Source organism: Psammomys obesus, unplaced genomic scaffold (assembly GCF_907164565.1).
Source record: "Psammomys obesus unplaced genomic scaffold, mPsaObe1.curated_primary_1811, whole genome shotgun sequence".
Classification (NCBI taxonomy): domain Eukaryota; kingdom Metazoa; phylum Chordata; class Mammalia; order Rodentia; family Muridae; genus Psammomys; species Psammomys obesus.
Genome location: NW_026594377.1, coordinates 1,238,895 through 1,252,949, shown reverse-complemented (window position 1 = coordinate 1,252,949; position 14,055 = coordinate 1,238,895). Strand labels below are relative to the sequence as shown.

General features: G+C 51.2%; 1 protein-coding gene across 8 annotated transcripts in view; it reads right to left on the bottom strand.

Moving 5' to 3' along the window:
* Positions 1–775: 775 nt before the first annotated feature.
* The window catches only part of Gatad2a (GATA zinc finger domain containing 2A), an 86,209-nt gene continuing 72,929 nt past the window's right edge, over positions 776–14,055 (bottom strand). For 3 of the 8 annotated variants that reach the window (XM_055618800.1, XM_055618799.1, XM_055618801.1), the window contains 10 exons: positions 10,392–10,524; positions 10,159–10,290; positions 9,879–9,968; positions 8,969–9,109; positions 8,692–8,859; positions 6,711–6,990; positions 4,839–5,140; positions 4,001–4,075; positions 3,516–3,708; positions 776–2,072 (listed from right to left, as the gene is read on the bottom strand). In XM_055618800.1, coding sequence (XP_055474775.1) covers positions 1,942–2,072; positions 3,516–3,708; positions 4,001–4,075; positions 4,839–5,140; positions 6,711–6,990; positions 8,692–8,859; positions 8,969–9,109; positions 9,879–9,968; positions 10,159–10,290; positions 10,392–10,524 — 1,645 coding nt within the window. In that variant the 3' untranslated portion in view covers positions 776–1,941. The remainder of the gene's footprint in view (positions 2,073–3,515; positions 3,709–4,000; positions 4,076–4,838; positions 5,141–6,710; positions 6,991–8,691; positions 8,860–8,968; positions 9,110–9,878; positions 9,969–10,158; positions 10,291–10,391; positions 10,525–14,055) is intronic. The other 5 variants (XM_055618793.1, XM_055618794.1, XM_055618796.1 and 2 more) reach the window with 5 other exon arrangements.

Sequence of the window (14,055 nt, the reverse complement as noted above, 5' to 3'; positions counted from 1 at the left end):
GGAGTTCTAAGGAGCCCAGGACACAGCTCAACAGGAGAGGGAGCAGCAGCCAGCTTTGATGGAGTGGCAGCTTTGTGGTGGACAGTACCCTAAATGCCTGATCCTCCTGGTGCAGTCCTCAGCTGTACTGTCACTGTGAAGGCTTGTTGCTCAGGCCAGGGCAAAGTTGTGAGCAGCACTTTCAAGTAAGCTACGGCACCTCACACCCCAGCCCTCTGTAGGGAGAGCTTCACCACAGCATGCCATCCTGGGGTATAAGGCCCACAGCTGGGAGTGGACCCTGTCCCTCTTGAGGTGCATAAACAACAGGGCCCACAAGGCTTAGGCAGGTGTCACGATGGGGAGGACTCATCAGACTTGCAAGTCTGGAAGGGTAGGGAGGTCACAAACGAGCCAGGACAATGAACCCTCGTGCTGCTGCTCCAAGGAGCCAGAAGACTTAGGCCCATGTCTCTGAACAGAGGCTCAGCCACTCAGGAAGTGGGGGAAAAAGAACTGACTTGCCAGGCACAAAAATACTCTATGAGTAAGAAATGCTTGCATATATTTTTATATATATTTTTGGTGTAAAAACACCCCCACCTTAAAAAAAAAAAAAAAAAAAAAAAGGAGGCAAATTTCTGTTAATTCCCCCAAATCCATATCCACCCCAAGAAGTAACACACTCAGAAGCACTGAGTAACTTGGGTCTTACACAACAAAAAGGTTTTCCAAAACTTTTAACTCCCACATGTCCAAACGATTCCTAGAGATGGAGGATTACCACACTGGTGAGCACGGGGTTAAATGAGCCTTTATTAGGAGGAGGCAGGGGCAGTGTCTGCAGAGGGCGGAGGTCTGCAGAACACGGGTTTAAATTAAAGTCCCTAACTGTATTGTGTCAAGAGAAGCCAGGGCTGGATGGGGAAACGACAGTGACCAACCACTGCAGATGCGCAGCAGGCCGCCCTGTGCGTGTTGGACACACAGCTGCCTTTCACCATGGAACCAATTGTTAAAGAGTGGGGGGAGAAGGAAACAAAACAAAGTTAAAGTAGACCCAGCCCTTATGACAGACATCCCTGTGGATTGAGTAGGAAGTAAAGCCTGCAGAACCCAGACCGAAGGGTTCATGTGGGTCCCTACCTGGGTGCCTCTTGGCAGGCACGGGCATCTTGAGATTGTGTCCAACAAAATGAAGAGAAAAAGAAAATTTTAATAAAATAAACCACAAAAATAACCCAGCAACCTCCCTGCCAGTAACCAGCTCTGGCTCCAGCATCCCTCTGGAGCTTGTGGGTGTCTGGCGGAGTCTGGGCTGCGATTCACTCTGCCAAGCGTGGAAGCCAGGGGCCGAGTGAGCAGCAACAAACACTAGCGCCAGGGTGGCACCTGCCATCCCTGGGTGCTGCCACTCAGAGCATCCTCTGGGGCTATGGTCTGCAGATTACAATGTGCACAACAGGAACCCTGGGTCTACGCAGTTCACTTTTAATTCCATCATCATCATGAGGTGATTAAAAAAAAAAAAACAAAAAAACAAAAAAACCCAAACTTCAACCTATAGATGGCCATGAAGAGGCAGAGATTGGGAGCTAAGATGGGAAAAGCCAAAAGAAAATGAAACCCCGGCTCAACTTTGGGAGCCCCCGGTGCCAGCCTGGCCCGGGCGTGTCACAGTGTCCAGGGTGAGCTCCCACCCACACTGGCCAGGCAGAGCTGGCCCCAAGGTCCAAGTTTCTGCTGGTGTCGGGCAAACTAAAGGCAAAAAGGAAGGAGAAGGCCCGCGGGGAAGGTCCCTGGTTCTGATCCTGGGCACCATGGTGGCACACTCTCCTGACCACAGCAAGGCAACAGCCAAGGCCTGAGCTGTCTCAGCAACTTGCTGGGAGGGCAGTCTGTGTCCTAGACCAGGGGCCTCGGGAGAGCAGAGGGCCTGTCCTCGGCTGGGCCAGGCTCCCATTATTTCCATGTGGCTGACTGGGGGATGGAGCGTGGAGGGATCATGTCCAGGAGGTATTCTCGCTGACGGTCCACAGCCGAGGAGGTCTTGTGCACTGCCAAGCTTGGGCTGACGAAGGCAAGGGTCCCACCTACAACACACAGTGATGGGCAGTGGTAAGCCAGTCAGGCACTGGTGACCAGGCCCTGGATACACCTGAGACTCCTACCTTAGCATATACCCAACAGAGCCAGGAGCAGAGAACCAGGCCCCACAGAACCTCCACACTGCCAACCACCTCAAGGGCTAAGAGATCAGGAAAAGATGGATGCAGTGGCGCACCCCTGTAATCTTAGCGCTCGGACAGGCAGAGGCAGGCAGATCTCGGAGTTCAAGGCCAGCTTGGTCTACACAGAATAGCCAAGATTACAAAGAGAAATCCTCGAAAAACCACCCCTCCTCCCAAAGAGAGCTCAGTAAAGTCAAACAAGGGCTTCTGCATCATATAATGGAGCTTCATGGAATAGTATGATTGTGGAAAGAAATTCTCTCTTATGTATGACAGCACACAAACTCGAGGTGATAGCACACATATATGTGCTGGCCAGGCTGGCCAATTAGATCCACCTGCCTCTACCTCCCAAGTTCTAAAATTACACCAGCGATGGAATCCAGGGCCTCACACCCCACAAGCAAATGCTTGATCTCTTAGGTCTCTCTTCAACTCCTCTCTCTAGTCAGACAGCAATTCCTACATTACCCAGGTTTGCCTCAAAGTCTTGGGCTAAAGCGTTCCTTATGCCCCAGCTTCCCAAGCAGCACAGACAACAGGCGAGTGTCACTGTGTCTGCTCTCCTACTTATGGATTACAGGTGTGTGCCATCACACCCAGCTCCAAGAGGTAAACCCACAGGTTCTTGGCTCTGCGCCTCGAATATGCTAGGTGTGCCCAGACCCCTGCGCACCACACCTGCTACACTATCAAGGCTTCTCTGGCTCTTCACTTAACTCACTAGCATACCACCGTTTCTTCAGCTGTTTTTCCTACAAGCTGCAGGGAATACTGAGACCAGAGTGACACTAGGGCTGGGGACGAGAGCCCCTGCAGAGATCTCCAGCTGACGATGCTTTGAGGGTGGCACTGCTACCCTTTAATACCCAGCACAGCCCACCTACTTCTGGCTTCATGGTTCTACTCTGGTCCAGATAGAGAGGGCGGTAGGAGAGAGATGGCACAGAGGCTGGCAAGCTGGTATCACTAACGTGTAGGGCAAAGCAGCAAAGAGCAGGCAAGGGCTGCAGTGGATGGGGCTACGAAAGGGTGGCACAGGCTAACAGGAGCCAGGAGCCAAGGCCTTCTACTGGAGACAAGGTGTCATTTGCTCCAGCAGGAATGACAGCAAGAGGCTGTGCTCTCAGGAAGCTGTGAGATGTAGACCTTCCACGCTATTTTTGATAATCCCCTTATTATTAAAAGTAAGGAGGAGGCTGTTGAGGAACTATGTGTTTCTGTGTCTAGAGCAGCCTGTGCCACACATCTTACAGACAAGGAGCGGTGGCGCAGCAGCAGTGAGTTTTCATAGAAGAGGGGTACCTGTGCTCAGGGGCGTCTTTTTCCAGTTGGAGGTGGTGCCCTTGCTGGTGCCCACGGCTCTCTCGGAATGTCTGCCAGTCCTGCTTACCAGAGCCGTAGCCGAGGCTGTGTTCTGCAGTTTGGGTGACTGGCTGAAGGTGTGCAGAACGCCACGAGGTGTGGCGGCTGAGCCCCGGGAGAGCTGGCTGGAGGCCTACAGAAGTCAGAGAGAACCAGGCTTAAGGTGGGCAGGGGCAGCCAGGTTACTTGGAATGGCCTCTCCTTGTCTGGCTGACCTCTTCCCACCCACCTGGTCCCTAGAGTCCAAAGTCAAAACGGCCATGTGAGTTACATGGGGATAGAGAAAGAAGAAGAGGAGGAAATAGTGGGGGAGGGTTAAAAGGAAATAGAGAAAGGAGAGCACGCATGACAGCACGTGAGAGCACGAGTACACCAAGAACTTCGGTCGTGTCTGCGGTTGGGCGAGGCCCTGGCCGGGTTCTGACCTGTAGCACGGCCCCATTACTCCAGTCACGGGCCTCTCCTGAGCGGAACGCCAACTTACGTCGGGGCTTTATGACCTACACAAATGGGATTGAAAGGTATGTCAGCAAGGTCTGTGACACTAATCCACACTGGCTGAGGGCGCCCTATCAGACAGGCCTGGCCATGACGGCAGTGCCAACACCCGCTGGCTCCAGATACTGCAGGAGATTGTGAAAAAAAAAAAAAAAAAAAAAAAACAAAAAACCAAAAACAAAACAAAAAAAACAAACAAACAAACAAAAAAAAAAAACCAAGTTCTTGGTGAGGTACAATGTGTGAGCAGACAAACCACAAAAAAGACCAGCACACTGGGCATGCCAGTGCACATCTTAATCCCAGAGCTTGGGATGGGAAGCAGACGAGGGGTGGGGGGTGGGGTCTCTTTGAGCTTGAGGCCAGCCTGGTCTACATGGTGAGTTCCAGGACAGCTGGAGCTACATGGAGAGACCCTGTCTTAAAAAAGAAAAGGGAAAGGGGTGGGGGGTTAAAAAAAAAAAAAAGAAAAAAAAGGATGGTTGGTACAGGTTCAGGTCCATACGGTGTAGGGACAAGCAGGCTCTGGAGACTGGTGCTCACATCTACTCCTCTCTTCCAGCTAACCAGGGTGCTCCTACCAACAGGCATTTTACACAGAAGTACTCGCCAGTGCACTGGGAGTAAAAGCTACAAAATCTAAAGAAAACTGCAAATTAGTGTTTTTGCTGCCAAGTGCCAGAGTTAAATGCAATTTAGTCTGCACTTAAGCAGGCAGACGGGTGGGAAGGGCCATCTAGGGACGGCAGGGACTCCAGCCCTCACCTGCTTCAGCGTGGCATGTGGGGCTACGGGCTCGGCCTTGACGCTGGCAGTGCCCAGGCCCTGCTGCAGCAGCCGCTGCTCCATCTCCTGCTCTTGCTGCAGCGCCTTCACAAAGGCGGCCTTCAGGCGGCTGGTGTGCTCCACCTTGAGCGCCTTCTTTTGATTCGATGTCATGCAGTTCTCACACATGACGGCTCCACCCTTCTCTCGCCAGCGGCAGGTGAAGTCCGTCTTACACTGCACACACATGTAGGGCTCCCGGGATAACACAGCAGCAGCTGCAGTGGCAGAGATCCTGCCCGCTGCAATAGAAAGGGTGACTTCGTCAAAGTAACCTCAATGACTGTAGGCAATGGCCCGGGTGGGCACCTCCCATAGGTACATGGAAGCCACAGTGGACAACCTCAGAAAAACTGTGGCTGAGCATCACATCTTTGAAGAGCAACTCTTCAAAGACCCTATGATACTGGCCTGGCTTGGCCTCACCATGGCAGGCATCCTAACAGATGTGCCAAAGATGTCAGTTATCTTGCAAGGGTCCTGTGGGCAAATGGGTATTCACTTTCTCTTGGAGATATACTACCCAAACCCTGAGGAGAGCTGAGACCAGGAGACAAACAACTTCCTCACGGTGTGACTGGCAGTGGAGTGGGGCCTGGGCCCCAGGAGCAGCTGTGCAACTAAATGACAGGCACTCTGGCCTCATTGCAGGCCACAGTGTGGATGGGGCAGAGGGACAAATGCACACTGAGGGGCTTTACAGGCATGGACCTGACCTGGGCCAGTGCACTGGGTCAGAGCAACAGCAGAGGAAGCCTGACCCCAATGCCAGCCTCCTGTTAGGGAGGGAATGCAGCACTCTTGTGTGCACTTCGCTCGCTGCATGAGTGGGTACCTCTCCCTAGCAGTTCTTCACTTTTTGACACCCCACAACAGAAAAACAGCACCCAGGTTTCCCAGCAATGCACACTTGATCTCTTCCGGGAACCCAAGAGGTATAGGTTACTAACCCCAAGCCACAGAGGGGTTGTCTGGCCACAGGGCCTGGTTGCTATCTTCAGTACAATTCCATGTTCAAGGAATGCTGCACAAAAGTAACAGAGGGAGTCTGCACTGGGCAAACCTTAGAGACTGCACACACACACCCCACTCCCACCCCCTGAGCTCTAGGTTGCTGCTAGGTGTGGCCCTGACTCAAGTATGCGGGGCTGGGAGTTCCAGGAGTCTGGAGCATACACTCAACAACCCAGGTCCAGGGAGGCAATGGGCTCTGCACACTCCCAGCAACACTTTCTTCTTTGCACTCTGGAGTGAACAGAGCCCTTTTCTCTGTACACTTTGTCCTTCACACCTGTGTTGGAAGTGGGAGCACTTAAAACCACAGCTGAGGTCCGTTGGATCCAGTCATGTTCACCCTCTTTTCTGCTGCTGGTATCTTGACACAGCCACGTGGGGAAGGAGGAGAAGCTGACACCATCAACCTGCCCAACAGCTCAACACCAAGATGTATATATAGGCCTGTGTCTGGGAGCCACCTGGGCTATCCACATACTCCTTCCCTGTCTAGTGCTGTTTCAGTGCGGGGGCCAGATGTCCTATCCATGCCATCCCCAACAACAGTAAAGACACAAACCTGCCAAGCAAAGCTGTTCCTATTCAGCCTTGGGGACTGAGAAAACTAGAGGCTCTGAAAAATTCTGCTGTCATGTAAACAACTAACACCCATGCAAGGATCAGTCTCCTGCAAATACTCTACTCACCCCAACCCACACCAGGGACTGACATCACAGCAGAACTGGTGGCTTCTGAGATGCCCAAATCTAGAATGTGTCTTGCCAGAGGCTGAAGCAGACGGTGAAGACACCCACTCACCTTGCGTCTCCAGCAGATTCTGCACCACCTCCTCCAGTCCGACTAGATAGATGAATTCATTGTTGGCAGCACTGGGCAGGAAGTTCATCTCTGGAGCAGGGGGCTTGGGTGGGGGAATCTCCAGCAGTGTCTTTTCCAGCTGCTTGCGCAGTGCTAGCTTGGCAGCAGCCTGCCGACTAGCTGGAGACTCAGCAGACGCAACCACAGAGGCCACACTGGCAGGGGTGGAGTTGGCCTGAGCAGAGGCAACTGTTGTCCCCTTCAGCGAGGCTGCAGTAGGCTGTGGAAGACAATCAGGTGAGGCTCAGAGCACCTGAAGCAGGCTCCATGCCAGACACACGCTGGAGTCCAAGAGCAAAATCTGAGCCAGGTACAGTGGCCCTACTCCTTTAATCCCAGCTCTAGGAGACAAGGGAAGGCAGATCTGGAAATTTTTTTTTTTTTAAGATCACTTTTTTTTTTTTTTTTTAAGATTTATTTATTAGGTATGCAATGTTCTGTCTGCATGTTTATCTGCACACTAGCAGAGGGCGCCAGATCTCATTATAGATGGTTGTGAGCCACCATGTGGTTGCTGGGGATTGAACTCAGGACCTCTGGAAGAGAAGCCAGTGCTCTTAACCTCTGAGCCATCTCTCCAGCCGCCCAGATCTGGAATTTGAGACCAGCATGAGCTATATTAAGACCCTGTCCCAAAAAATAAAACAAAGCAAAACAAAAACTCCCCAAAACAAAAGTAAATCTATCTGAGTGGCCTGTCCCCACCAAAGTCTGTGGCTGCAGAGACAATGAAATAAACCCAAGCCTAGGATATGGCCAGGCCACTCAGCTTCTGTGTAAACAGCCTGGATGTCCAGAAGTCTAGCATGACCAAGCTGAAAAGCTGCAGTGGGGTCCACAACAAGAGTGTGGTTTCTAGACCAGTTCTGAATGTGCACAGGGCCACAAGGGGTGCAGCTCCTGCTCAGCCCTTGCCACACCCAACTTGTTCCCTTCAGGATGGTCTCTACCCAGCCCACCAATGCATTCACCAAAAAAAAAAAAAAAAAAAAAAAAAGGCTGATCATGCCATTCCCCTGGGCTCCTGGGGTATTGTGGGAGATTGTCAATGGTCTCCAGATTGTCAAATGGGACTGTGCACTCTTTTTCCCTGGGTAAGGAGACACCCAAGGATGCTCAGGCCTTCAGCCTGTGCCTGGCCAGGGCCCTGGCTCCATCACTATCAGACCTCCCTGGTGGCATACTGAACACAGCTGAGGTGGAACATGGGCTGGTGGGAGGTGTTGCCCACTCTCCTGGTTTTTGTTTTAGCTGAAACACACACCCTTTCAAGGAGGCGGCAGAGATGGCCATTGTCTGTGCACTGGGCTGGCAAAGACCCTTTGTCAGAGCTGTCCAGAGTCCAGCCCTGTCTTGTCTAAGGAGGACAAATAAGGAAGAAAGAACTCCGCTCATCAGCAAAAGGCCAACAGACTGGGTAATTTCCTCTGTCAGTCAAAACTCTTAACTCTAGATCTTTTCTTCTCATCCTGCTACCCAGGAATGGGGACAGATCCTCCCCACCTCAGAGGCTACAAAGAGGTGGAAGGACACATAGCTAAGAATAGCCCACTGTACTGTGGGGGAATCTGTGACATGCTGTTCTCCCAGCCTGGCCTGAAGAAGACGTCAGCAGGAACTGAGGGAGGTGATGCAGGAGAGGGCTGGCAGGCTCCAGAAGGTTCTGGTGTCCCTCTAGTGGTCTCCCCATTCTTTGCCTCAGTTTTTCCTCAAAACGTGCTATCTCTCATATGCTTGCTTCCCCGAGCAGGCCTCACTTTCTCAAAAGCTTTGTAACTGTTAATGACCAAACTACCTGTGATCTTCACATCTAGAATTGCAACCCCACTCACAGGAGTCTAGTGTCCTACCAGCCCACCACCAGTAGACTCAATGGCCCTGTGAGACCTACCAGGACCCCCACCCTAGGCTCCGTCCTCACCTGAGGGATATTGACCAGGAGACTGGTGTTGGGGACATTGGCGACACGGATGAGTCCCTGCTGGATGATTCTCTGTCCTTGAATCTGCATGCTGGGCACTGAGGCTCTGGGGGCCAGGAGGAGGGGTGGTGGCCCCGTGGAGGAATGCTGTCTGATGTTGTGAATCTGCTGGGAGGTAGGGGAAAAGAAATGCCACTGAGACCAAGCAACCTTGGCAGGCCATAAAAGGGGTGGGGCCCTGGCCCTGCCCTAGCACACATGCATGCAGCAGACATACCTGACTCACCTGGGCCCCCCTGACAAGTGGTGGCATGACTACTTGAGAGCTAGCCTGTGGTCCCAGCTTGGCAGACACCTGCTGCCCACCTCGGACCAGTGGTGGTGGGATGATGCTGCCAGGTATCCGAGTGGAAGAGGTCTGTGAAAGACATTGAAGCCAGGTTCATATACATTCTCGTTTTCCAGCGCTCAATGACAGGTTTGAGACAGCAGTTTAATCTATGCTGTACCAGGGACTGAACTCAAGGTTTTCTTTTGTTGTTTTGTTTGTTTTCCTGGTTTTTAGAGACAGGGTTTCTCTGTGTAACAGCTCAGGATGGAACTCAACTTTGTAGACCAGGCTGGCTTCAAACTGACAAGAGAGCCATCTACCTCTACCTCCCGAGAGTTGCGATTAAGAGCTTGTGCCAACACACCTGGTGTGAACTCAGGGCTTTGTAACATGAGGCAGGCATTCGACCAATGAAGGCACAGCCCTAGGTTGGCTTTTACTTTAAGGTAACAAATTAAAACCAACATACAAAAATGCCAAGATTAGCTAAAATACCCAATTTGCTGTACAGGAGGCTACCTGAGCCATGGGAACCCAGAAAAAGGTATAATGAAGGTGTGACAGAGCCTTTGGGCAGAGGCCTGAGCTGAGGTATAGTCCACCTAAAGGGTGCTGCCCTGCCCTAGACATTCTACTTTCAATCTTACTAGTTAATCACCACTGACCAGTCTGTGACATCAATAGTAGCCTAGTCTGGTGGTGTAGTTTGGGGCACACTTGACACTTTCGTCTTTTAATCTGTGGAGGCCCCACACCAGCTTACTCAGAAAGAATGGGCAGCTTTTGCTTCACAGGACCAGCGCTGCTCAGGAGCCTGACTATAAACAGTGCTGGGCAACAAGAAGGGCACACTAACCTGAAGTGATGTCTTGCCAGCAGGAATGTTCTGGGTACCCCGCACGAGTGGGGGTGGGGTAGTCACGGTGCTCCCTGAGGAAGCTGCAGGCTACAAGATAGCAGAAGCTGGTATGGACAGTCTCTCTCACACACCACCACCCTAAAATCACTTCCTGCTTGTTTCCTGATACCACACAGAGCCCAGGCACTCTGTGGGTTGGGCCTTTGCCCCGGGCCAGCATCTGTAATCCTGAGATCTGCAGATTCCGACAAGGCTCTGGGGTAGGCGGCATACATACCTTCTGTGCTGTGGCTTCCTTTTGTATTTGACTCTGCCGTAGCTTTTTCAACAGGACCAGCTTTGCTTCCTCTAGTCTCAACTCCTCCTTCAGCTGCTTGATCATCCGCTCTCGATCTTCTGGACTGCTTTTCTACAAGAGCAAGAACACAAATTTGGGGAAAGCTTCAGCATCGGCTCCACAGAGGTCAGGTGGTCAAGCTCCCACTGGGTGTAGGCCCTGCAAAGGCTCACCAGGAGCGCCTCAGTGCTGGTGTCTTTCAAGGCCGCTGTGGTCAGCCCATTCACCCTTGGGCTTGATGGCTGCTCACTGTCGGAGAGCACGATTACATCAGGTGAGGGAGGTCTCTTCTCGGACTTTGTGTCACTGTCAGACCGAGATGACAGGTGGTTAGCAAAGCAGAACACCAGGCAGACCAGAGTGCAGGTTCAGCACTAGGCAAGGCCAGTCTTCCACAGATGGCCCATTGTCCCCAGCTGCCTCCTCTTGCCACCTGCATCATGGATGCTTCAGAAAGTGCTGCTCTTCTCTAGAGTCCTGTCATGACTAAACACAGTGAGTTTCAGATCTTGGTCTGCTATCCCAGCTCCTGAGTGCTGGGTAGGATCAGATATGAGCACTCCAAAGCCAAGGGCTCCCACCTGCTCACACTGGGAACCACCCAATGGGAAGCCCACCTCTTTCCTATTTACCTAGTCCCACACAACCGCCAGAAGACCAAACGATTAGTCTTTTCTCTTTACCTCAAAAGGGGATCTGTGCCCATCTGCTGGACTGCTCTACATACATGGCAAGTAGCTGCAGTGGCTACAGGTTTTGAAACTCAAAAGAACTATTTTCTCAAAGGCTTAAGCCTTCAGCTCACTGACTTCATGCTCAGCTCTATGAAGCATGATGGCTCAGTCCTGAGGATACCAATACTGCCCACTGCCCTACCTGCTACACTCTGCCCTCTGCCCCCAACCTGGCATACTCCTGAAAGTCTCAGAGGTGCAACACTCACCACCGTCACCAACCTTCTAATACACATGCTGTGGTATAGAGGAAGTTCACTTTCTCTATGAACAAAGAACCAAACATGGCTCCCTAGGAGCTCCGTTACAGCAAGAATGGTATGCAGTATCAGTTACCAGAGTTCCACAACATCAAGTACCCTTTCCACACTGGCTAAAGGCCAGTCTCTTGAGCTGATGGCCCAGCATAGCCTACATCCGTTAACCCACCTCAGTATTAGACTTCCACCTTCGTGAAGGGTGTCAGAAGCCTAAAGCTGCTGCTTCTCAGTTCTCAGGACCAAGTGTGCTCTGTTGCTATAATTCAGGGGTTGGGTAGTGAGTCCTAGAGAAGGTACTGTCCACAGAGGGCAGGCTGTGAACTGCCTGAGTGTACTGCCAGAATGCTGGGGACCAGGATCACTTGTGGAAAAGCAGCTCAGGGCATATCCACTAGGTGGCACTGTGACACAGGAGACAAACTGAATACAAAGTTAACTGAAGTCACTGTGGTCTATGCTAAGACAGAGTGAGAGTTGAGTCACTAGGTGAGGAGACTCTGGGTCCCCGCCCACCCACCACCAGTTCCTGAAAACTGCATTCTCAAAAAGGGGACAGACCTTGGCTCTGGAGCCTCTGTCTCTGGGGTCCTGCTTCCCACTCAAAAGCACATACATGGCAGCTACACACAAACACTGGCCATAGTTTCATCTAGTGCAGTGGCTGCCAGCAGTAAGTCTGAAGGCCCAAGGCTGGGGTCTACAGAGCCTGGGGATTCTTAAATGTCAGGCTTTGACAACCCAAAAACCAGTCATTTAAAAGAGACCTTGGAGGGGCTAGAGAGATGGCTCTATGGTTAAGAGCATTAGCTGCTCTTCCAGGACACAGGCTAAATTCTCAGCACCCACATGACATCTCACTCAAGTTCCAGGGGATCTGACAGGCACACACATAGGCAAAAAACCAAAATAAACATAAACAAATCAAAAAATTAAGAGAGACCCTGGCAGGTCCTTTAGGTCTCTACAAACACTCCTGGTCTGTCTCTCCTTGATGATGGTCCCATGGGCCCAACACTGCCCGAGATCGGCTTTCAAGGTGACCCAGCAGCTCCAATTCCAGGCCCACTGGCTGTGCACATCATCAACTGCACACTGTATAGCAGAGGCCCAGCCCAGCATTCAGTATTGTGGCTATGGTACTAGCCCAGGAGGGTACCTGAGAGGCATCTACGACAGAAATATACTCTAGGACTAGCTTCCTGGACATGCATAGACTGAAGCCAACTGTGTGGTTTATCTCTTTTCTATTTTCCTGAGGTGAAGGGTCTAATAAAACTTGATATTTGCCTGAGGGATGAGGGCAAAGAGCATCCTAGGCTCAGGCTTCCTTGGAGGACAGCCCTGACCACTTTGCTATCTGACCCCATCTTGGGCCCAAACGAATCAGTAACTCATCTCAGAGGTGATGTCACTGCCATCAATGATCATTCAGCATCCCTACGGCAGCCAGCCAGGAGTGAACTTCCTCTATGCTAATCAGGCCACAAAAAGTCATGTGACAAAGGCATTTCCCTCCTTGGTCATGTGACCCTTTAACTGTGCCTTCCAATGTGAAAACCATGGCAACGGGCAGTTCTAACCGGTTTGTGACACACAGCTTTCATTTTGAGAAGAGAGGTAAGGGTTCAGGTGCTGTCAGAAAATGGAGGCTCCACTCACCCGAGGCCCTTCCTGTGAAGCCTCCAGGGGAACTGTGCCTATGTTCTAGGCACAGTCAACTGTGGTCATCTCTTACAAACAATGAAAACCACAAGCCTATCTCCTTTCCAAACTGAAAAACTTTCCAAACCTCAGTTAACAGAAGTACCTTCAAGTACCTTCTCTGTACTTTTCTAGACAGCTTTTTTAACTTGGGAACAAAAAACGCAGAGGGAGACTTTTAACTTATAAAACCCACATGCCCAAAAGGAGCATGCAGAGTGGCATGCAGATGGCTCTGTCACATGGCCAGGCCATGTGGGACAACTGCATTTATCTGGATGCTGTATGACTCTGTCCTGCCTGCCTATGTTGAGAATACACAGTGAAACACAGTGATAAAGTAGCTTCATGCCACCAGGAAGAACCCTGGAAGCAGACCAGCCTGGTCGTCAGCACCAAAAGCTGTCTCCTACCAGAGAAGTCTGCAGTGTCCCAGACAAATGGCTGAGCTCCTAACCCCCTTGCACAGGGAGGGTCCTTGTCAGAGGGACAGACTCAATTCTTATATTCACATCTCAGCCTGATGTGAGGAAGGAACTTCATGAAGGAGTTGGTCTTGGGGAGTGGTTCTCAAATGGGGTTCCCTATAGCCCAGGGAAGGACCTGTCCTCCAAACACACATCTTGGTACACACTGTGCAGTGGGAATAGACTCTGACTATCACAAACAAGAAACAGGAAAGCAGACAAGTTCACAGGCAGGAACAGAATGGAAGCAGTAAAGAAATAATGGCCCAAGGGGATGGAGAAATGGCTCAGTGGTTAAGAGGGCGAACTGGCCTTGCAAAGGACATGAGTTCAGTTCAGTTTCCAGCACCAAGACAACAGCTCACAATTGTTTGTTACTCCAGTTTCAGAGAATCTGATGTCTTCTTCTGATCGTCACAGACACAGCACTCAAGTGCACAAACCTACACATATACACACAAATTAAAAATAAAAAATAATAGCCCCAAACACTTAAGTGGAAGCTCACTCAAGAAGCCCTACAAATCCTATAAGTACTCCCATGAATCTCAAACTGCTAAAGAAAAGGTTTCCAACTAACAGTTGCCCAGTACTGCACTGCACAGGAACAAAACAGCACCTAAGGTCAGAGTCTGTCCAATAGGTCTCTGAAACACTGTGTGTGTGGTGTGCCTG